The 23,332-nt window shown below is 52.3% G+C and overlaps 1 protein-coding gene across 1 annotated transcript in view; it reads right to left on the minus strand.

The window, feature by feature from the left end:
* Positions 1-23,332, minus strand: part of LOC141245028 (uncharacterized) — a gene marked incomplete at its 5' end in the record, with an annotated part of 309,664 nt that overhangs the window by 35,191 nt on the left and 251,141 nt on the right. Inside the window, one exon of the mRNA XM_073669044.1 lies at positions 22,411-22,512. Coding sequence (XP_073525145.1) covers positions 22,411-22,512 — 102 coding nt within the window. The remainder of the gene's footprint in view (positions 1-22,410; positions 22,513-23,332) is intronic.

Raw genomic sequence — 23,332 nt, forward strand, 5'->3', positions numbered from 1 at the left:
GGGAAGATGACTGCCCGTGAGGCAGACTGGACGTCTCCAGTCCACACCAGGGACAGCACTTGGCAATGCTAATATACAGTATGCTGGGAAGATGACTGCTCATGAGGCAGACTGGACGTCTCCACTCCACACCAGGGACAGCACATGGCAATGCTAATATACAGTATGCTGGGAAGATGACTGCTCGTGAGGCAGACTGGACGTCTCCACTCCACACCAGGGACAGCACATGGCAAAGCTAATATACAGTATGCTGGGAAGATGACTGCTCGTGAGGCAGGCTGGACGTCTCCAGTCCACACCAGGGATAGCACATGGCAATGCTAATATACAGTATGCTGGGAAGATGACTGCCCGTGAGGCAGACGGGACGTCTCCAGTCCACACTAGGGACAGCACATGGCAATGCTAATATACAGTATGCTGGGAAGATGACTGCCCGTGAGGCAGACGGGACGTCTCCAGTCCACACCAGGGATAGCACATGGCAATGCTAATATACAGTATGCTGGGAAGATGACTGCCCGTGAGGCAGCCTGGACGTCTCCAGTCCATACCAGGGACAGCACATGGCAATGCTAATATACAGTATGCTGGGAAGATGACTGTCCGTGAGGCAGACTGGACGTCTCCAGTCCATACCAGGGACAGCACATGGCAATGCTAATATACAGTATGCAGGGAAGATGACTGCTCGTGAGGCAGACGGGACGTCTCCAGTCCACACTAGGGACAGCACATGGCAATGCTAATATACAGCATGCTGGGAAGATGACTGCCCGTGAGGTAGACTGGACGTCTCCACTCCACACCAGGGACAGCACATGGCAATGCTAATATACAGTATGCTGGGAAGATGACTGCCCGTGAGGCAGACTGGACGTCTCCACTCCACACCAGGGACAGCACATGGCAATGCTAATATACAGTATGCTGGGAAGATGACTGATCGTGAGGCAGACTGGATGTCTCCAGTCCACACCAGGGACAGCACATGGCAATGCTAATATACAGTATGCTGGGAAGATGACTGCCCGTGAGGCAGACTGGACGTCTCCAGTCCAAACCAGGGACAGCACATGGCAATGCTAATATACAGTATGCCAGGAAGATGACTGCCCGTGAGGAAGACTGGACATCTCTAGTCCACACCAGGGACTGCACATGGCAATGCTAATATACAGTATGCCAGGAAGATGACTGCACGTGAGGCAGAGTGGACGTCTCCAGTCTAAACCAGGGACAGCACATGGCAATGCTAATATACAGCATGCCAGGAAGATGACTGCCCGTGAGGCAGACTGGACGTCTCCAGTCCACACCAGGGACAGCACATGGCAATGCTAATATACAGTATGCTGGGAAGATGACTGCCCGTGAGGCAGACTGGACGTCTCCAGTCCATACCAGGGACAGCACATGGCAATGCTAATATACAGTATGCTGGGAAGATGACTGCCCGTGAGGCAGACTGGACGTCTCCAGTCCACACCAGGGACAGCACATGGCAATGCTATTATACAGTATGCTGGGAAGATGACTGCTCGTGAGGCAGACTGGACGTCTCCAGTCCACACCAGGGACAGCACATGGCAATGCTAATATACAGTATGCTGGGAAGATGACTGCCCGTGAGGCAGACTGGACGTCTCCAGGCCACACTAGAGACAGCACATGGCAATGCTAATATACAGTATGCTGGGAAGATGACTGCCCGTGAGGCAGACTGGACGTCTCCACTCCACACCAGGGACAGCACATGGCAATGCTAATATACAGCATGCCAGGAAGATGACTGCTCGTGAGGCAGACTGGACGTCTCCAGTCCATACCAGGGACAGCACATGGCAATGCTAATATACAGTATGCTGGGAAGATGACTGCCCGTGAGGCAGACTGGACGTCTCCAGGCCACACTAGAGACAGCACATGGCAATGCTAATATACAGTATGCTGGGAAGATGACTGTCCGTGAGGCAGACTGGACGTCTCCAGTCCAAACCAGGGACAGCACATGGCAATGCTAATATACAGTATGCCAGGAAGATGACTGCCCGTGAGGCAGACTGGACGTCTCCAGTCCAAACCAGGGACAGCACATGGCAATGCTAATATACAGTATGCCGGGAAGATGACTGCCCGTGAGGCAGACTGGACGTCTCCAGTCCAAACCAGGGACAGCACATGGCAATGCTAATATACAGCATGCCAGGAAGATGACTGCTCGTGAGGCAGACTGGACGTCTCCAGTCCATACCAGGGACAGCACATGGCAATGCTAATATACAGTATGCCGGGAAGATGACTGCCCGTGAGGCAGACTGGACGTCTCCAGTCCAAACCAGGGACAGCACATGGCAATGCTAATATACAGTATGCCAGGAAGATGACTGCCCGTGAGGCAGACTGGACGTCTCCAGTCCAAACCAGGGACAGCACATGGCAATGCTAATATACAGTATGCCGGGAAGATGACTGCCCGTGAGGCAGACTGGACGTCTCCACTCCACACCAGGGACAGCACATGGCAATGCTAATATACAGTATACCGGGAAGATGACTGCTCGTGAGGCAGACTGGACGTCTCCAGTCCACACCAGGGACAGCACATGGCAATGCTAATATATAGCATGCTGGGAAGATGACTGCCCGTGAGGCAGACTTGACGTCTCCAGTCCACACCAGGGACAGCACATGGCAATGCTAATATACAGTATGCTGGGAAGATAACTGCCCGTGAGGCAGACTGGACGTCTCCACTCCACACCAGGGACAGCACATGGCAATGCTAATATACAGTATACCGGGAAGATGACTGCTCGTGAGGCAGACTGGACGTCTCCACTCCACACCAGGGACAGCACATGGCAATGCTAATATACAGTATGCTGGGAAGATGACTGCTCGTGAGGCAGACTGGACCTCTCCAGTCCACACCAGGGACAGCACATGGCAATGCTAATATACAGTATGCTGGGAAGATGACTGCCCGTGAGGAAGACTGGACGTCTCCAGTCCACACCAGGGACAGCACATGGCAATGCTAATATACAGTATGCTGGGAAGATGACTGCTTGTGAGGCAGACTGGACGTCTCCACTCCACACCAGGGACAGCACATGGCAATGCTAATATACAGTATGCTGGGAAGATGACTGCCCGTGAGGAAGACTGGACGTCTCCAGTCCACACCAGGGACAGCACATGGCAATGCTAATATACAGTATGCTGGGAAGATGACTGCTCGTGAGGCAAACTGGACGTCTCCACTCCACACCAGGGACAGCACATGGCAATGCTAATATACAGTATGCTGGGAAGATGACTGCCCGTGAGGCAGACTGGACGTCTCCAGTCCATACCAGGGACAGCACATTGCAATGCTAATATACAGTATGCTGGGAAGATGACTGCCCGTGAGGCAGACTGGAAGTCAACACTCCACACCAGGGACAGCACATGGCAATGCTAATATACAGTATGCCGGGAAGATGACTGCTCGTGAGGCAGACTGGACGTCTCCAGTCCACACCAGGGACAGCACATGGCAATGCTAATATACAGTATGCTGGGAAGATGACTGTCCGTGAGGCAGACTGGACGTCTCCAGTCCATACCAGGGACAGCACATGGCAATGCTAATATACAGTATGCTGGGAAGATGACTGCTCGTGAGGCAGACGGGACGTCTCCAGTCCACACTAGGGACAGCACATGGCAATGCTAATATACAGTATGCTGGGAAGATGACTGCCCGTGAGGTAGACTGGACGTCTCCACTCCACACCAGGGACAGCACATGGCAATGCTAATATACAGTATGCTGGGAAGATGACTGCCCGTGAGGCAGACTGGACGTCTCCAGTCCATACCAGGGACAGCACATGGCAATGCTAATATACAGTATGCTGGGAAGATGACTGCCCGTGAGGCAGACTGGACGTCTCCAGTCCACACTAGAGACAGCACATGGCAATGCTAATATACAGTATGCTGGGAAGATGACTGCTCGTGAGGCAGACTGGACGTCTCCAGTCCACACCATGGACAGCACATGGCAATGCTAATATACAGTATGCCGGGAAGATGACTGCCCGTGAGGCAGACTGGACGTCTCCAGTCCACACCAGGGACAGCACATGGCAATGCTAATATACAGTATGCTGGGAAGATGACTGCCCGTGAGGCAGACTGGACGTCTCCAGTCCATACCAGGGACAGCACATTGCAATGCTAATATACAGTATGCCGGGAAGATGACTGCCCGTGAGGCAGACTGGACGTCTCCAGTCCAAACCAGGGACAGCACATGGCAATGCTAATATACAGTATGCCGGGAAGATGACTGCCCGTGAGGCAGACTGGACGTCTCCACTCCACACCAGGGACAGCACATGGCAATGCTAATATACAGTATGGTGGGAAGATGACTGCCCGTGAGGCAGACTGGACGTCTCCAGTCCATACCAGGGACAGCACATGGCAATGCTAATATACAGTATGCTGGAAAGATGACTGCCCGTGAGGCAGACTGGACGTCTCCACTCCACACGAGGGACAGCACATGGCAATGCTAATATACAGTATGCTGGGAAGATGACTGCCCGTGAGGCAGACTGGACGTCTCCACTCCACACCAGGGACAGCACATGGCAATGCTAATATACAGTATGCTGGGAAGATGACTGCCCGTGAGTCAGACTGGACGTCTCCACTCCACACCAGGGACAGCACATGGCAATGCTAATATACAGTATGCTGGGAAGATGACTGCCCGTGAGGCAGACGGGACGTCTCCAGTCCACACCAGGGACAGCACATGGCAATGCTAATATACAGTATGCTGGGAAGATGACTGTCCCCCGTGAGGCAGACTGGATGTCTCCAGTCCATACCAAGGACAGCACATGGCAATGCTAATATACAGTATGCTGGGAAGATGACTGCCCCCGTGAGGCAGACTGGATGTCTCCAGTCCACACCATGGACAGCACATGGCAATGCTAATATACAGTATGCCGGGAAGATGACTGCCCGTGAGGCAGACTGGCGTCTCCAGTCCACACCAGGGACAGCACATGGCAATGCTAATATACAGTATGCTGGGAAGATGACTGCCCGTGAGGCAGACTGGACGTCTCCAGTCCATACCAGGGACAGCACATTGCAATGCTAATATACAGTATGCCGGGAAGATGACTGCCCGTGAGGCAGACTGGACGTCTCCAGTCCAAACCAGGGACAGCACATGGCAATGCTAATATACAGTATGCCGGGAAGATGACTGCCCGTGAGGCAGACTGGACGTCTCCACTCCACACCAGGGACAGCACATGGCAATGCTAATATACAGTATGGTGGGAAGATGACTGCCCGTGAGGCAGACTGGACGTCTCCAGTCCATACCAGGGACAGCACATGGCAATGCTAATATACAGTATGCTGGAAAGATGACTGCCCGTGAGGCAGACTGGACGTCTCCACTCCACACGAGGGACAGCACATGGCAATGCTAATATACAGTATGCTGGGAAGATGACTGCCCGTGAGGCAGACTGGACGTCTCCACTCCACACCAGGGACAGCACATGGCAATGCTAATATACAGTATGCTGGGAAGATGACTGCCCGTGAGTCAGACTGGACGTCTCCACTCCACACCAGGGACAGCACATGGCAATGCTAATACACAGTATGCTGGGAAGATGACTGCCCGTGAGACAGACTGGACGTCTCCACTCCACACCAGGGACAGCACATGGCAATGCTAATATACAGTATGCTGGGAAGATGACTGCCCTTGAGGCAGACTGGACGTCTCCAGTCCATACCAGGGACAGCACATGGCAATGCTAATATACAGTATGCTGGGAAGATGACTACCCGTGAGGCAGACTGGACGTCTCCACTCCACACCAGGGACAGCACATGGCAATGCTAATATACAGTATGCTGGGAAGATGACTGCTCGTGAGGCAGACTGGACATCTCCAGTCCACACCAGAGACAGCACATGGCAATGCTAATATACAGTACGCTGGGAAGATGACTGCTCGTGAAGCAGACTGGACGTCTCCAGTCCACACCAGGGACAGCACATGGCAATGCTAATATACAGTATGCTGGGAAGATGACTGCCCGTGAGGCAGACTGGACGTCTCCATTCCACACCAGAGACAGCACATGGCAATGCTAATATACAGTATGCTGGGAAGATGACTGCCCGTGAGGCAGACTGGACGTCTCCATTCCACACCAGAGACAGCACATGGCAATGCTAATACACAGTATGCTGGGAAGATGACTGCCCGTGAGGCAGACTGGACGTCTCCATTCCACACCAGAGACAGCACATGGCAATGCTAATATACAGTATGCTGGGAAGATGACTGCTCGTGAGGCAGACTGGACGTCTCCACTCCACACCAGGGACAGCACATGGCAATGCTAATATACAGTATGCTGGGAAGATGACTGCCCGTGAGGCAGACTGGACGTCTCCAGTCCACACCAGGGACAGCACATGGCAATGTTAATATACAGTATGCTGGGAAGATGACTGCTCGTGAGACAGACTGGACGTCTCCACTCCACACCAGGGACAGCACATGGCAATGCTAATATACAGTATGCCGGGAAGATGACTGCTCGTGAGGCAGACTGGACGTCTCCACTCCACACCAGGGACAGCACATGGTAATGCTAATATACAGTATGCTGGGAAGATGACTGCTCGTGAGGCAGACTGGACGTCTCCAGTCCACACCAGGGACAGCACATGGCAATGCTAATATACAGTATGCTGGGAAGATGACTGCCCGTGAGGCAGACTGGACGTCTCCAGTCCATACCAGGGACAGCACATTGCAATGCTAATATACAGTATGCCGGGAAGATGACTGCCCGTGAGGCAGACTGGACGTCTCCAGTCCAAACCAGGGACAGCACATGGCAATGCTAATATACAGTATGCCGGGAAGATGACTGCCCGTGAGGCAGACTGGACGTCTCCACTCCACACCAGGGACAGCACATGGCAATGCTAATATACAGTATGGTGGGAAGATGACTGCCCGTGAGGCAGACTGGACGTCTCCACTCCACACCAGGGACAGCACATGGCAATGCTAATATACAGTATGCTGGAAAGATGACTGCCCGTGAGGCAGACTGGACGTCTCCACTCCACACCAGGGACAGCACATGGCAATGCTAATATACAGTATGCTGGGAAGATGACTGCCCGTGAGGCAGACTGGACGTCTCCACTCCACACGAGGGACAGCACATGGCAATGCTAATATACAGTATGCTGGGAAGATGACTGCCCGTGAGGCAGACTGGACGTCTCCACTCCACACCAGGGACAGCACATGGCAATGCTAATATACAGTATGCTGGGAAGATGACTGCCCGTGAGTCAGACTGGACGTCTCCACTCCACACCAGGGACAGCACATGGCAATGCTAATATACAGTATGCTGGGAAGATGACTGCCCTTGAGGCAGACTGGACGTCTCCAGTCCATACCAGGGACAGCACATGGCAATGCTAATATACAGTATGCTGGGAAGATGACTACCCGTGAGGCAGACTGGACGTCTCCACTCCACACCAGGGACAGCACATGGCAATGCTAATATACAGTATGCTGGGAAGATGACTGCTCGTGAGGCAGACTGGACATCTCCAGTCCACACCAGAGACAGCACATGGCAATGCTAATATACAGTATGCTGGGAAGATGACTGCTCGTCAGGCAGACTGGACGTCTCCAGTCCACACCAGGGACAGCACATGGCAATGCTAATATACAGTATGCTGGGAAGATGACTGCCCGTGAGGCAGACTGGACGTCTCCAGTCCACACCAGGGACAGCACATGGCAATGTTAATATACAGTATGCTGGGAAGATGACTGCTCGTGAGACAGACTGGACGTCTCCACTCCACACCAGGGACAGCACATGGCAATGCTAATATACAGTATGCCGGGAAGATGACTGCTCGTGAGGCAGACTGGACGTCTCCACTCCACACCAGGGACAGCACATGGTAATGCTAATATACAGTATGCTGGGAAGATGACTGCTCGTGAGGCAGACTGGACGTCTCCACTCCAAACCAGGGACAGCACATGCCAATGCTAATATACAGTATGCCGGGAAGATGACTGCCCGTGAGGCAGACTGGACGTCTCCACTCCATACCAGAGACAGCACATGGCAATGCTAATATACAGTATGCTGGGAAGATGACTGCCCGTGAGGCAGACTGGACGTCTCCACTCCACACCAGGGACAGCACATGGCAATGCTAATATACAGTATGCCGGGAAGATGACTGTCCGTGAGGCAGACTGGACGTCTCCACTCCACACCAGGGACAGCTCATGGCAATGCTAATATACAGTATGCTGGGAAGATGAATGCTCGTGAGGCAGACTGGACGTCTCCAGTCCACACCAGGGACAGCACATGGCAATGCTAATATACAGTATGCTGGGAAGATGACTGCCCGTGAGGCAGACTGGACGTCTCCAGTCCACACCAGGGACAGCACATGGCAATGCTAATATACAGTATGCTGGGAAGATGACTGCTCGTGAGGCAGACTGGACGTCTCCACTCCACACCAGGGACAGCACATGGCAATGCTAATATACAGTATGCTGGGAAGATGACTGCTCGTGAGGCAGACTGGTCGTCTCCACTCCACACCAGGGACAGCACATGGCAATGCTAATATACAGTATGCTGGGAAGATGACTGCCCGTGAGGCAGACTGGACGTCTCCACTCCACACCAGGGACAGCACATGGCAATGCTAATATACAGTATGCTGAGAAGATGACTGCTCGAGAGGCAGACTGGACGTCTCCACTCCACACCAGGGACAGCACATGGCAATGCTAATATACAGTATGCTGGGAAGATGACTGCCCGTGAGGCAGACTGGACGTCTCCAGTCCACACCAGGGACAGCACATGGCAATGCTAATATACAGTATGCTGGGAAGATGACTGCTCGTGAGGCAGACTGGACGTCTCCACTCCACACGAGGGACAGCACATGGCAATGCTAATATACAGTATGCTGGGAAGATGACTGCCCGTGAGGCAGACTGGACGTCTCCAGTCCACACCAGGGACAGCACATGGTAATGCTAATATACAGTATGCTGGGAAGATGACTGCTCGTGAGACAGACTGGACGTCTCCACTCCACACCAGGGACAGCACATGGCAATGCTAATATACAGTATGCTGGGAAGATGACTGCTCGTGAGACAGACTGGACGTCTCCACTCCACACCAGGGACAGCACATGGCAATGCTAATATACAGTATGCCGGGAAGATGACTGCTCGTGAGGCAGACTGGACGTCTCCACTCCACACCATGGACAGCACATGGCAATGCTAATATACAGTATGCTGGAAAGATGACTGCTCGTGAGGCAGACTGGACGTCTCCACTCCACACCAGGGACAGCACATGGCAATGCTAATATACAGTATGCTGGAAAGATGACTGCTCGTGAGGCAGACTGGACGTCTCCAGTCCACACCAGGGACAGCACATGGCAATGCTAATATACAGTATGCTGGGAAGATGACTGCTCGTGAGACAGACTGGACGTCTCCAGTCCACATCAGGGACAGCACATGGCAATGCTAATATACAGTATGCTGGGAAGATGATTGCTCGTGAGGCAGACTGGACGTCTCCAGTCCACACCAGGGACAGCACATGGCAATGCTAATATACAGTATGCTGGGAAGATGACTGCTCATGAGGCAGACTGGACGTCTCCACTCCACACCAGGGACAGCACATGGCAATGCTAATATACAGTATGCTGAGAAGATGACTGCTCGTTAGGCAGACTGGACGTCTCCAGTCCACACCAGGGACAGCACATGGCAATGCTAATATACAGTATGCTGGGAAGATGATTGCTCGTGAGGCAGACTGGACGTCTCCCCTCCACACGAGGGACAGCACATGGCAATGCTAGTATACAGCATGCTGGGAAGATGACTGCTCGTGAGATAGACTGGACGTCTCCACTCCACACCAGGGACAGCACATGGCAATGCTAATATACAGTATGCTGGGAAGATGACTGCTCGTGAGACAGACTGGATGTCTCCAGTCCACACCAGGGACAGCACATGGCAATGCTAATATACAGTATGCTGGGAAGATGACTGCCCGTGAGGCAGACTGGACGTCTCCACTCCATACCAGAGACAGCACATGGCAATGCTAATATACAGTATGCTGGGAAGATGACTGCCCGTGAGGCAGACTGGACGTCTCCACTCCACACCAGGGACAGCACATGGCAATGCTAATATACAGTATGCCGGGAAGATGACTGTCCGTGAGGCAGACTGGACGTCTCCACTCCACACCAGGGACAGCTCATGGCAATGCTAATATACAGTATGCTGGGAAGATGACTGCTCGTGAGGCAGACTGGACGTCTCCACTCCACACCAGGGACAGCACATGGCAATGCTAATATACAGTATGCTGGGAAGATGACTGCCCGTGAGGCAGACTGGACGTCTCCAGTCCACACCAGGGACAGCACATGGCAATGCTAATATACAGTATGCTGGGAAGATGACTGCTCGTGAGGCAGACTGGACGTCTCCACTCCACACCAGGGACAGCACATGGCAATGCTAATATACAGTATGCTGGGAAGATGACTGCTCGTGAGGCAGACTGGTCGTCTCCACTCCACACCAGGGACAGCACATGGCAATGCTAATATACAGTATGCTGGGAAGATGACTGCCCGTGAGGCAGACTGGACGTCTCCAGTCCACACCAGGGACAGCACATGGTAATGCTAATATACAGTATGCTGGGAAGATGACTGCCCGTGAGGCAGACTGGACGTCTCCACTCCACACCAGGGACAGCACATGGCAATGCTAATATACAGTATGCTGGGAAGATGACTGCTCGTGAGGCAGACTGGTCGTCTCCACTCCACACCAGGGACAGCACATGGCAATGCTAATATACAGTATGCTGGGAAGATGACTGCCCGTGAGGCAGACTGGACGTCTCCAGTCCACACCAGGGACAGCACATGGTAATGCTAATATACAGTATGCTGGGAAGATGACTGCCCGTGAGGCAGACTGGACGTCTCCACTCCACACCAGGGACAGCACATGGCAATGCTAATATACAGTATGCTGAGAAGATGACTGCTCGAGAGGCAGACTGGACGTCTCCACTCCACACCAGGGACAGCACATGGCAATGCTAATATACAGTATGCTGGGAAGATGACTGCTCGTGAGGCAGACTGGACGTCTCCAGTCCACACCAGGGACAGCACATGGCAATGCTAATATACAGTATGCTGGGAAGATGACTGCCCGTGAGGCAGACTGGACGTCTCCAGTCCACACCAGGGACAGCACATGGCAATGCTAATATACAGTATGCTGGGAAGATGACTGCCCGTGAGGCAGACTGGACGTCTCCACTCCACACCAGGGACAGCACATGGCAATGCTAATATACAGTATGCTGGGAAGATGACTGCCCGTGAGTCAGACTGGACGTCTCCACTCCACACCAGGGACAGCACATGGCAATGCTAATATACAGTATGCTGGGAAGATGACTGCCCGTGAGACAGACTGGACATCTCCACTCCACACCAGGGACAGCACATGGCAATGCTAATATACAGTATGCTGGGAAGATGACTGCCCTTGAGGCAGACTGGACGTCTCCAGTCCATACCAGGGACAGCACATGGCAATGCTAATATACAGTATGCTGGGAAGATGACTACCCGTGAGGCAGACTGGACGTCTCCACTCCACACCAGGGACAGCACATGGCAATGCTAATATACAGTATGCTGGGAAGATGACTGCTCGTGAGGCAGACTGGACGTCTCCAGTCCACACCAGGGACAGCACATGGCAATGCTAATATACAGTATGCTGGAAGATGACTGCCCGTGAGGCAGACTGGACGTCTCCAGTCCACACCAGGGACAGCACATGGCAATGTTAATATACAGTATGCTGGGAAGATGACTGCTCATGAGACAGACTGGACGTCTCCACTCCACACCAGGGACAGCACATGGCAATGCTAATATACAGTATGCCGGGAAGATGACTGCTCGTGAGGCAGACTGGACGTCTCCACTCCACACCAGGGACAGCACATGGTAATGCTAATATACAGTATGCTGGGAAGATGACTGCTCGTGAGGCAGACTGGACGTCTCCACTCCAAACCAGGGACAGCACATGCCAATGCTAATATACAGCATGCCGGGAAGATGACTGCCCGTGAGGCAGACTGGACGTCTCCACTCCATACCAGAGACAGCACATGGCAATGCTAATATACAGTATGCTGGGAAGATGACTGCCCGTGAGGCAGACTGGACGTCTCCACTCCACACCAGGGACAGCACATGGCAATGCTAATATACAGTATGCCGGGAAGATGACTGTCCGTGAGGCAGACTGGACGTCTCCACTCCACACCAGGGACAGCTCATGGCAATGCTAATATACAGTATGCTGGGAAGATGACTGCTCGTGAGGCAGACTGGACGTCTCCAGTCCACACCAGGGACAGCACATGGCAATGCTAATATACAGTATGCTGGGAAGATGACTGCCCGTGAGGCAGACTGGACGTCTCCAGTCCACACCAGGGACAGCACATGGCAATGCTAATATACAGTATGCTGGGAAGATGACTGCTCGTGAGGCAGACTGGACGTCTCCACTCCACACCAGGGACAGCACATGGCAATGCTAATATACAGTATGCTGGGAAGATGACTGCTCGTGAGGCAGACTGGTCGTCTCCACTCCACACCAGGGACAGCACATGGCAATGCTAAAATACAGTATGCTGGGAAGATGACTGCCCGTGAGGCAGACTGGACGTCTCCACTCCACACCAGGGACAGCACATGGCAATGCTAATATACAGTATGCTGGGAAGATGACTGCCCGTGAGGCAGACTGGACGTCTCCAGTCCACACCAGGGACAGCACATGGCAATGCTAATATACAGTATGCTGGGAAGATGACTGCTCGTGAGGCAGACTGGACGTCTCCACTCCACACCAGGGACAGCACATGGCAATGCTAATATACAGTATGCTGGGAAGATGACTGCCCGTGAGGCAGACTGGACGTCTCCAGTCCACACCAGGGACAGCACATGGCAATGCTAATATACAGTATGCTGGGAAGATGACTGCTCGTGAGGCAGACTGGACGTCTCCAGTCCACACCAGGGACAGCACATGGCAATGCTAATATACAGTATGCTGGGAAGATGACTGCCCGTGAGGCAGACTGGACGTCTCCAGTCCACACCAGGGACAGCACATGGCAATGCTAATATACAGTATGCTGGGAAGATGACTGCTCGTGAGGCAGACTGGTCGTCTCCACTCCACACCAGGGACAGCACATGGCAATGCTAATATACAGTATGCTGGGAAGATGACTGCCCGTGAGGCAGACTGGACGTCTCCACTCCACACCAGGGACAGCACATGGCAATGCTAATATACAGTATGCTGGGAAGATGACTGCTTGTGAGGCAGACTGGTCGTCTCCACTCCACACCAGGGACAGCACATGGCAATGCTAATATACAGTATGCTGGGAAGATGACTGCCCGTGAGGCAGACTGGAAGTCTCCAGACCACACCAGGGACAGCACATGGTAATGCTAATATACAGTATGCTGGGAAGATGACTGCCCGTGAGGCAGACTGGACGTCTCCAGTCCACACCAGGGACAGCACATGGCAATGCTAATATACAGTATGCTGAGAAGATGACTGCTCGAGAGGCAGACTGGACGTCTCCACTCCACACCAGGGACAGCACATGGCAATGCTAATATACAGTATGCTGGGAAGATGACTGCTCGTGAGGCAGACTGGACGTCTCCAGTCCACACCAGGGACAGCACATGGCAATGCTAATATACAGTATGCTGGGAAGATGACTGCTCGTGAGGCAGACTGGACGTCTCCAGTCCATACCAGGGACAGCACATGGCAATGCTAATATACAGTATGCTGGGAAGATGACTGCCCGTGAGGCAGACTGGACGTCTCCAGTCCACACCAGGGACAGCACATGGCAATGCTAATATACAGTATGCTGGGAAGATGACTGCTCATGAGGCAGACTGGACGTCTCCAGTCCACACCAGGGACAGCACATGGCAATGCTAATATACAGTATGCCGGGAAGATGACTGCTCGTGAGGCAGACTGGACGTCTCCACTCCACACCAGGGACAGCACATGGCAATGCTAATATACAGTATGCTGAGAAGATGACTGCTCGTTAGGCAGACTGGACGTCTCCAGGCCACACCAGGGACAGCACATGGCAATGCTAATATACAGTATGCTGGGAAGATGACTGCTCGTGAGGCAGACTGGACGTCTCCAGTCCACACCAGGGACAGCACATGGCAATGCTAATATACAGTATGCTGGAAAGATGACTGCTCGTGAGACAGACTGGACGTCTCCACTCCACACCAGGGACAGCACATGGCAATGCTAATATACAGTATGCTGGGAAGATGATTGCTCGTGAGGCAGACTGGACGTCTCCACTCCACACCAGGGACAGCACATGGCAAACTTTCCATGTATTATCCGATAGATCAACACCGTCTAAGGATTTATGATTATTATAGATAGGTGGGGATATAATTGCTTCTGGGAGTTCAAGCCGTCAGGATTTACGCCCTTGGGAAATCCCAGAAGTGTAAAATCAACCCGAATTATGAATATATCATAGTGGCGTTGGGTGTCTAGGACGGTGACGTATGCTCAGAATATGGCGTCATATTGTTTCCCTAGGAGGTTTCTGTGGGAAAATAAATCAGAATTATGTGCTGCCCCCATCTTTTCTTGCACACAATTAGCCGTCCTCCTCTCACCACCCGGAGGGGCGCGGGATGTGGATGGGTTCCATCACAATCTCTCATCAGTGAAGCTCATCTATCAGACCCAGGGGGGCGAGCATCTTAGATTTCTCCAATTTTCTGTGGCGACTCCTCCTCGTGGATCGATCACTGATCTAATCCATAAAAGCCTTCTGTATTTATCCTTTGTTTTTCACGTTTTTTTGTCCTGTGTTCATGTCTTTTTGTTACTTCACCTTTTTTCTTTCTAAGCACTCTGTCCTTTTTCATATATTACATCTAAAATTTCATAAATATGTTTCTTGTTAAACGTACCCACAACCTCAAAGAGGGAAAGAATTGCCTGACTGTTTTACCCTGCGTATGCCGGTGTGTACCTGTTGGGTGCTTGGGAAAGTTGGGTGTGTATGTGCGCTAGTAAGTCACCCAGGGCAGGCGTCTCACTGCTCTATCAAGAGGGCAAGTGGTGGCAGCAAGAAGAGCAGTTTGGCTTATTCCCCCACTGCAATGGGTGAGTGACGGAAGGGGGGATTCCCATTACAGTCACATCAGTGAGAAGGCGAGGATCCTGACAAGTGGAGAAGAGAAATCACTCACAATGTGCGGGGGCTTCTCATCCATGGAGGGGGTCACTCACAATGTGCGGGGGCTTCTCATCCATGGAGGGGATCACTCACAATGTATGGGGGCTTCTCATCCATGGAGGGGGTCACTCACAATGTGCGGGGGCTTCTCATCCATGGAGGGGGTCACTCACAATGTGTGGGGGCTTCTCATCCATGGAGGGGATCACTCACAATGTGTGGGGGCTTCTCATCCATGGAGGGAGTCACTCACAATGTGTGGGGGCTTCTTATCCATTGATGGAGCTCACTCACAATGTGTGGGGGCTTCTCATCCATGGAGGGGGTCACTCACAATGTGTGGGGGCTTCTCATCCATGGAGGGGGTCACTCACAATGTGTGGGGGCTTCTCATCCATGGAGGGGATCACTCACAATGTGTGGGGGCTTCTCATCCATGGAGGGAGTCACTCACAATGTGTGGGGGCTTCTCATCCATGGAGGGGATCACTCACAATGTGTGGGGGCTTCTCATCCATGGAGGGGGTCACTCACAATGTGCGGGGGCTTCTCATCCATGGAGGGGGTCACTCACAACGTGCGGGGGCTTCTCATCCATGGAGGGGATCACTCACAATGTGCGGGGGCTTCTCATCCATGGAGGGGGTCACTCACAATGTGCGGGGGCTTCTCATCCATGGAGGGGGTCACTCACAATGTGTGGGGGCTTCTCATCCATGGAGGGGATCACTCACAATGTGTGGGGGCTTCTCATCCATGGAGGGGGTCACTCACAATGTGCGGGGGCTTCTCATCCATGGAGGGGGTCACTCACAATGTGCGGGGGCTTCTCATCCATGGAGGGGGTCACTCACAACGTGCGGGGGCTTCTCATCCATGGAGGGGATCACTCACAATGTGTGGGGGCTTCTCATCCATGGAGGGGGTCACTCACAATGTGCGGGGGCTTCTCATCCATGGAGAGGATCACTCAAAATGTGCGGGGGCTTCTCATTCATGGAGGGGGTCACTCACAATGTGCGGGGGCTTCTCATCCATGGAGGGGGTCACTCACAATGTGCGGGGGCTTCTCATCCATGGAGGGGATCACTCACAATGTGTGGAGGCTTCTCATCCATGGAGGGGATCACTCACAATGTGTGGGGGTTTCTCATCCATGGAGGGGGTCACTCACAATGTGTGGGGGCTTCTCATCCATGGAGGGGATCACTCACAATGTGTGAGGGCTTCTCATCCATGGAGGGGATCACTCACAATGTGTGGGGGCTTCTCATCCATGGAGGGGGTCACTCACAATGTGCGGGGGCTTCTCATCCATGGAGGGGATCACTCACAATGTGTGGGGGCTTCTCATCCATGGAGTGGGGCTCACTCACAATGTGTGGGGGCTTCTCATCCATGGAGGGGATCACTCACAATGTGTGGGGGTTTCTCATCCATGGAGGTGATCACTCACAATGTGTGGAGGCTTCTCATCCATGGAGGGGATCACTCACAATGTGTGGGGGCTTCTCATCCATGGAGGGGGTCACTCACAATGTGTGGGGGCTTCTCATCCATGGAGGGGGTCACTCACAATGTGTGGGGGCTTCTCATCCATGGAGGGGCTCACTCACAATGTGCGGGGGGTCTTCTCATCCATCAATGGGCTCACTCACAATGTGTGGGGGCTTCTCATCCATGGAGGGGGTCACTCACAATGTGTGGGGGCTTCTCATCCATGGAGGGGGTCACTCACAGTGTGTGAGGGCTTCTCATCCATGGAGGGGATCACTCACAATATGTGGGGGCTTCTCATCCATGGAGAGGATCACTCACAATGTGCGGGGGCTTCTCATCCATGGAGGGGATCACTCACAATGTGTGGGGCTTCTCATCCATGGAGGGGATCACTCACAATGTGTGGGGCTTCTCATCCATGGAGGGGATCACTCACAATGTGTGGGGGCTTCTCATCCATGGAGGGGATCACTCACAATGTGTGGGGCTTCTCATCCATGGAGGGGGTCACTCACAGTGTGTGAGGGCTTCTCATCCATGGAGGGGATCATTCACAATGTGTGGGGGCTTCTCATCCATGGAGGGGCTCACTCACAATGTGTGGGGGCTTCTCATCCATGGAGGGGATCACTCACAATATGTGGAGGCTTCTCATCCATGGAGGGGGTCACTCACAATGTGTGGGGGCTTCTCATCCATGGAGGGGATCACTCACAATGTGTGGGGGCTTCTCATCCATGGAGGGGGTCACTCACAATGTGCGGGGGCTTCTCATCCATGGAGGGGGTCACTCACAATATGTGGAGGCTTCTCATCCATGGAAGGGATCACTCACAATGTGTGGGGGCTTCTCATCCATGGAGGGGATCACTCACAATGTGTAGGGGCTTCTCATCCATGGAGGGGGTCACTCACAATGTGTGGGGGCTTCTCATCCATGGAGGGGATCACTCACAATGTGTGGGGGCTTCTCATCCATGGAGGGAGTCACTCACAATGTGTGGGGGCTTCTCATCCATGGAGGGGATCACTCACAATGTGTGGGGGCTTCTCATCCATGGAGGGGGTCACTCACAATGTGCGGGGGCTTCTCATCCATGGAGGGGGTCACTCACAACGTGCGGGGGCTTCTCATCCATGGAGGGGATCACTCACAATGTGCGGGGGCTTCTCATCCATGGAGGGGGTCACTCACAATGTGCGGGGGCTTCTCATCCATGGAGGGGGTCACTCACAATGTGTGGGGGCTTCTCATCCATGGAGGGGATCACTCACAATGTGTGGGGGCTTCTCATCCATGGAGGGGGTCACTCACAATGTGCGGGGGCTTCTCATCCATGGAGGGGGTCACTCACAATGTGCGGGGGCTTCTCATCCATGGAGGGGGTCACTCACAACGTGCGGGGGCTTCTCATCCATGGAGGGGATCACTCACAATGTGTGGGGGCTTCTCATCCATGGAGGGGGTCACTCACAATGTGCGGGGGCTTCTCATCCATGGAGAGGATCACTCAAAATGTGCGGGGGCTTCTCATTCATGGAGGGGGTCACTCACAATGTGCGGGGGCTTCTCATCCATGGAGGGGGTCACTCACAATGTGTGGGGGCTTCTCATCCATGGAGGGGATCACTCACAATGTGTGGGAGCTTCTCATCCATGGAGGGGGTCACTCACAATGTGTGGGGGCTTCTCATCCATGGAGGGGGTCACTCACAATGTGTGGGGGCTTCTCATCCATGGAGGGGATCACTCACAATGTGTGGGGGCTTCTCATCCATGGAGGGGGTCACTCACAATGTGTGGGGGCTTCTCATCCATGGAGGGGGTCACTCACAATGTGTGGGGGTTTCTCATCCATGGAGGGGGTCACTCACAATGTGTGGGGGCTTCTCATCCATGGAGGGGATCACTCACAATGTGTGAGGGCTTCTCATCCATGGAGGGGATCACTCACAATGTACGGGGGCTTCTCATCCATGGAGGGGATCACTCACAATGTGCGGGGGCTTCTCATCCATGGAGGGGATCACTCACAATGTGTGGGGGCTTCTCATCCATGGAGGGGATCACTCACAATGTGTGGAGGCTTCTCATCCATGGAGGGGGTCACTCACAATGTGTGCGGGCTTCTCATCCATGGAGGGGATCACTCACAATGTACGGGGGCTTCTCATCCATGGAGGGGATCACTCACAATGTGCGGGGGCTTCTCATCCATGGAGGGGATCACTCACAATGTGTGGGGGCTTCTCGTCCATGGAGGGGATCACTCACAATGTGTGGAGGCTTCTCATCCATGGAGGGGGTCACTCACAATGTGTGCGGGCTTCTCATCCATGGAGGGGATCACTCACAATGTACGGGGGCTTCTCATCCATGGAGGGGATCACTCACAATGTGCGGGGGCTTCTCATCCATGGAGGGGATCACTCACAATGTGTGGGGGCTTCTCATCCATGGAGGGGATCACTCACAATGTGTGGGGGCTTCTCATCCATGGAGGGGATCACTCACAATGTGCGGGGGCTTCTCATCCATGGAGGGGGTCACTCACAATGTGTGGGGGCTTCTCATCCATGGAGGGGATCACTCACAATGAGTGGGGGCTTCTCATCCATGGAGTGGGTTGTAATAATCACCTAGGCAGCTTAATGATGCAACAATATATTATTCCTTACATCCAAGGTACAGTAAATGGCCAAAATACATTGCCCCCAGCCCACAAGATCCCCTCCCTGGGGTGGAAATTCCACTGCCTTTGTACCATGTGAAACTCTCTGCCTCCTAACTTTTGGTTGGCCAACAGACTTCATATCTCCAGCCAGTATAGTCTGTATTCACAGTCCACGCTCCTCCAGATGACAGATAAGGCACAGGTATTCAGTAGCAACAGTCATTAAGAAAGTTCATCAAATCCAGATGACAAATCCCACAACTGTAGCACTTTTATCCAGCTCAGTTGGTAACCAATCTCCAAACTCTATACGCCATTCATCCATGAGCTCCAGGACCTCAGCCTAGATCCTCTCTGTGATGACACAGCTTCTATTCTTAATTAGCCAGACGTCTAGATTTGTTAGGCCAAGAGAAATACACTATTGTGTTTGTGTTGATTTTTGAATGTAGGTGTTTCTTTGGCTGGTCAAGAAGGACAGACTAGTATTTATATAAACCTGAATGTTGACTTTTTTTGGTCTGGAAACAATAGTGTTTGTTAATATGCTAATTACATTATGTACTAAGCCAGCTAGTTGTTGATTTACAAGAGCAGTGGGATTAGCTCAAATAAAGAAATATGACCCCTGCACCTTTCCCCCTGACCTGTAAATGATGACCTGAGCCAGAGAAAAATATAAAAAGGGATTTCAATCGTGCTGCAAGGAGAATCAGAAAATCAAAGATCAGAGCGACTCTTCGGGACAGTAGTTTGGTAACATGGCTCCTTCCAGAGAGACACAGATTTGGATTCTACATGATTCCAGCCTAAGGGTACACAGCCCTGACTGGAAAGATATGGATCTGCTCCATTGACCATCAGAGAGCCCATGCATACATTTGGGGAGACTAGGTTGGGGCGATGAAGTCATCTGGCCCCATGGATATGTTGTTTGGGGGGCTAGGTGGGACCCTCCGGTCACCTGGAATCCATGGAGAAATTTGGCGAAGCCAGATTGGGACTCGCCGGTCATCTGGCCCCATGGAAACTCTTGGAGAGGCCAGGGTGGGACCCTCAGGTCTCCTGGTCTTGTACCTCGATGGACTGCTAGCTTCCTATGATGGGGTGCAGAATGTACTTTAATGAGAAAAAAAATGACCTTTTTAGAATTTACCAAATGGCTGCAATGAAACAAAGAGTGAAAAATGTAAAGGGGTCTGAACACTTCCCGCACCCACTGTGAGATCACTGCCATGAGTAAAGAAAGGGATCTAAATTTCCTCCAAGAACAACTTCTCCCATCATCCAGGACAATGTGGAGATGATGCTTTTTCCCCATGATGGAGAACCAGGTCACAAAGCAAGCGTGAGAACATAGTAGTCGGGGAACAGAACATTGGCAGAAGACCCCCAGATCTCATCCCACTGAGAACCTGCGATCAGTCCTCAAAAATACTAAAACACCGAAGCTGCAGAATGTGTGTCTGACTGATGGCCCCGAGTGCAGGAATAATGTCAGCAGCGCGGTATGCGGGATATAGCCAGTATGATCTATATCCACAGGTCACATATGTACTCAGTGCGGTATATCATTTGACGGATGGCAGGATGTGGCACAGCAGGTGTCAGTATACAATCCTGAGGATGGCGCCATGTCATGTGGCGAATTGTAGAATGTCAGTATGTGACACAGTAAATATTGGTATATGCTGTAGTAGCTGGCGGTATGCAGAGCAGTAGATGGCGGTATACAGAGCAGTATGTGACGATATAGAGAGCAGTAGATGGCGGTATACAGAGCAGTATGTGACGATATAGAGAGCAGTAGATGGCAGTATGCAGAGCAGTAGATGGCGATATGCAGAGCAGTAGATGGCGGTATACAGAGCAGTATGTGACGATATAGAGAGCAATAGATGGCAGTATACAGAGCAGTATGTGACGATATACAGAGCAGTAGATGGCGGTATACAGAGCAGTAGATGGCGGTATACAGAGCAGTATGTGACGATATAGAGAGCAGTAGATGGCAGTATACAGAGCAGTATGTGACGATATACAGAGCAGTAGATGGCGGTATACAGAGCAGTAGATGGCGGTATACAGAGCAGTATGTGACGATATACATAGCAGTAGATGATGGTATACAGAGCAGTAGATGGCGGTATACAGAGAAGTATGTGACGATATACATAGCAGTAGATGATGGTATACAGAGCAGTAGATGGCGGTATACAGAGCAGTATGTGACGATATACAGAGCAGTAGAAGGCGGTATGCAGAGCAGTAGATGGCGGTATGCAGAGCAGTAGATGGCGGTATACAGAGCAGTATGTGACGATATACAGAGCAGTAGATGGCGGTATACAGAGGAGTATGTGACGATATACAGAGCAGTATGTTACGATATTCAGAGCAGTAGATGGCGGTATGCAGAGCAGTATGTGACGATATACAGAGCAGTATGTGACGATATACAGAGCAGTAGATGGCGGTATACTGAGCAGTAGATGGCAGTATGTGGCGATATACAGAGCAGTACATGGCAGTATACTGGGACATTATTACAATATTACACTTCTCCTCATACGTTTCTCGCCCCGTGGGTCAGAGAAGTGTCTGTATGTGAGGGCTCGCCACAGAACGGACGTCACTGCTGGAAATGACATGGTGCAGTGCACTGGTGTCTTACCCGGGCCGCAGAGCTCTCGATCTTGGATTGGGGGGTACAGCATGGGATGGGGGCCGTTTTCCAATGAGAACCGGTGAGGAGGCGCAGGGAGAAAAGGAGAACCTGAAACACAGGAGGGAGAGCAGGTTATAGAAGACGGCGGATGTAGCAGAGCCCACCACATCTCAGAGGACTGTCTGCACTGACACATTGTAATCTGATGTAGGAGAGCCCACCACATCTCAGAGGATTGTCTGCACTGACACATTGTAATCTGATGTAGGAGAGCCCACCACGTCTCAGAGGATTGTCTGCACTGACACTTTGTAATCTGATGTAGGAGAGCCCACCACATCTCAGAGGATTGTCTGCACTGACACATTGTAATCTGATGTAGGAGAGCCCACCACGTCTCAGAGGATTGTCTGCACTGACACATTGTAATCTGATGTAGCAGAGCCCACCACGTCTCAGAGGATTGTCTGCACTGACACATTGTAATCTGATGTAGCAGAGCCCACCAAGTCTCAGAGGACTGTCTGCACTGACACATTGTAATCTGATGTAGAAGAGCCCACCACGTCTCAGAGGACTGTCTGCACTGACACATTGTAACCTGATGTAGCAGAGCCCACCACGTCTCCGAGGATTGTCTGCACTGACACATTGTAATCTGATGTAGCAGAGCCCACCACGTCTCAGAGGATTGTCTGCACTGACACATTGTAATCTGATGTAGCAGAGCCCACCACGTCTCAGAGGATTGTCTGCACTGACACATTGTAATCAGATGTAGCAGAGCCTACCACGTCTCAGAGGACTGTCTGCACTGACACATTGTAATCTGATGTAGCAGAGCCCACCACGTCTCCGAGGATTGTCTGCACTGACACATTGCAATCTGATGTAGCAGAGCCCACCGCGTCTCCGAGGATTGTCTGCA

The sequence above is a fragment of the Phyllobates terribilis genome, unplaced genomic scaffold (assembly GCF_046119375.1).
Source record: "Phyllobates terribilis strain yellow unplaced genomic scaffold, ASM4611937v1 Scaffold_1__5_contigs__length_1240528914, whole genome shotgun sequence".
Lineage (NCBI taxonomy): Eukaryota > Metazoa > Chordata > Amphibia > Anura > Dendrobatidae > Phyllobates > Phyllobates terribilis.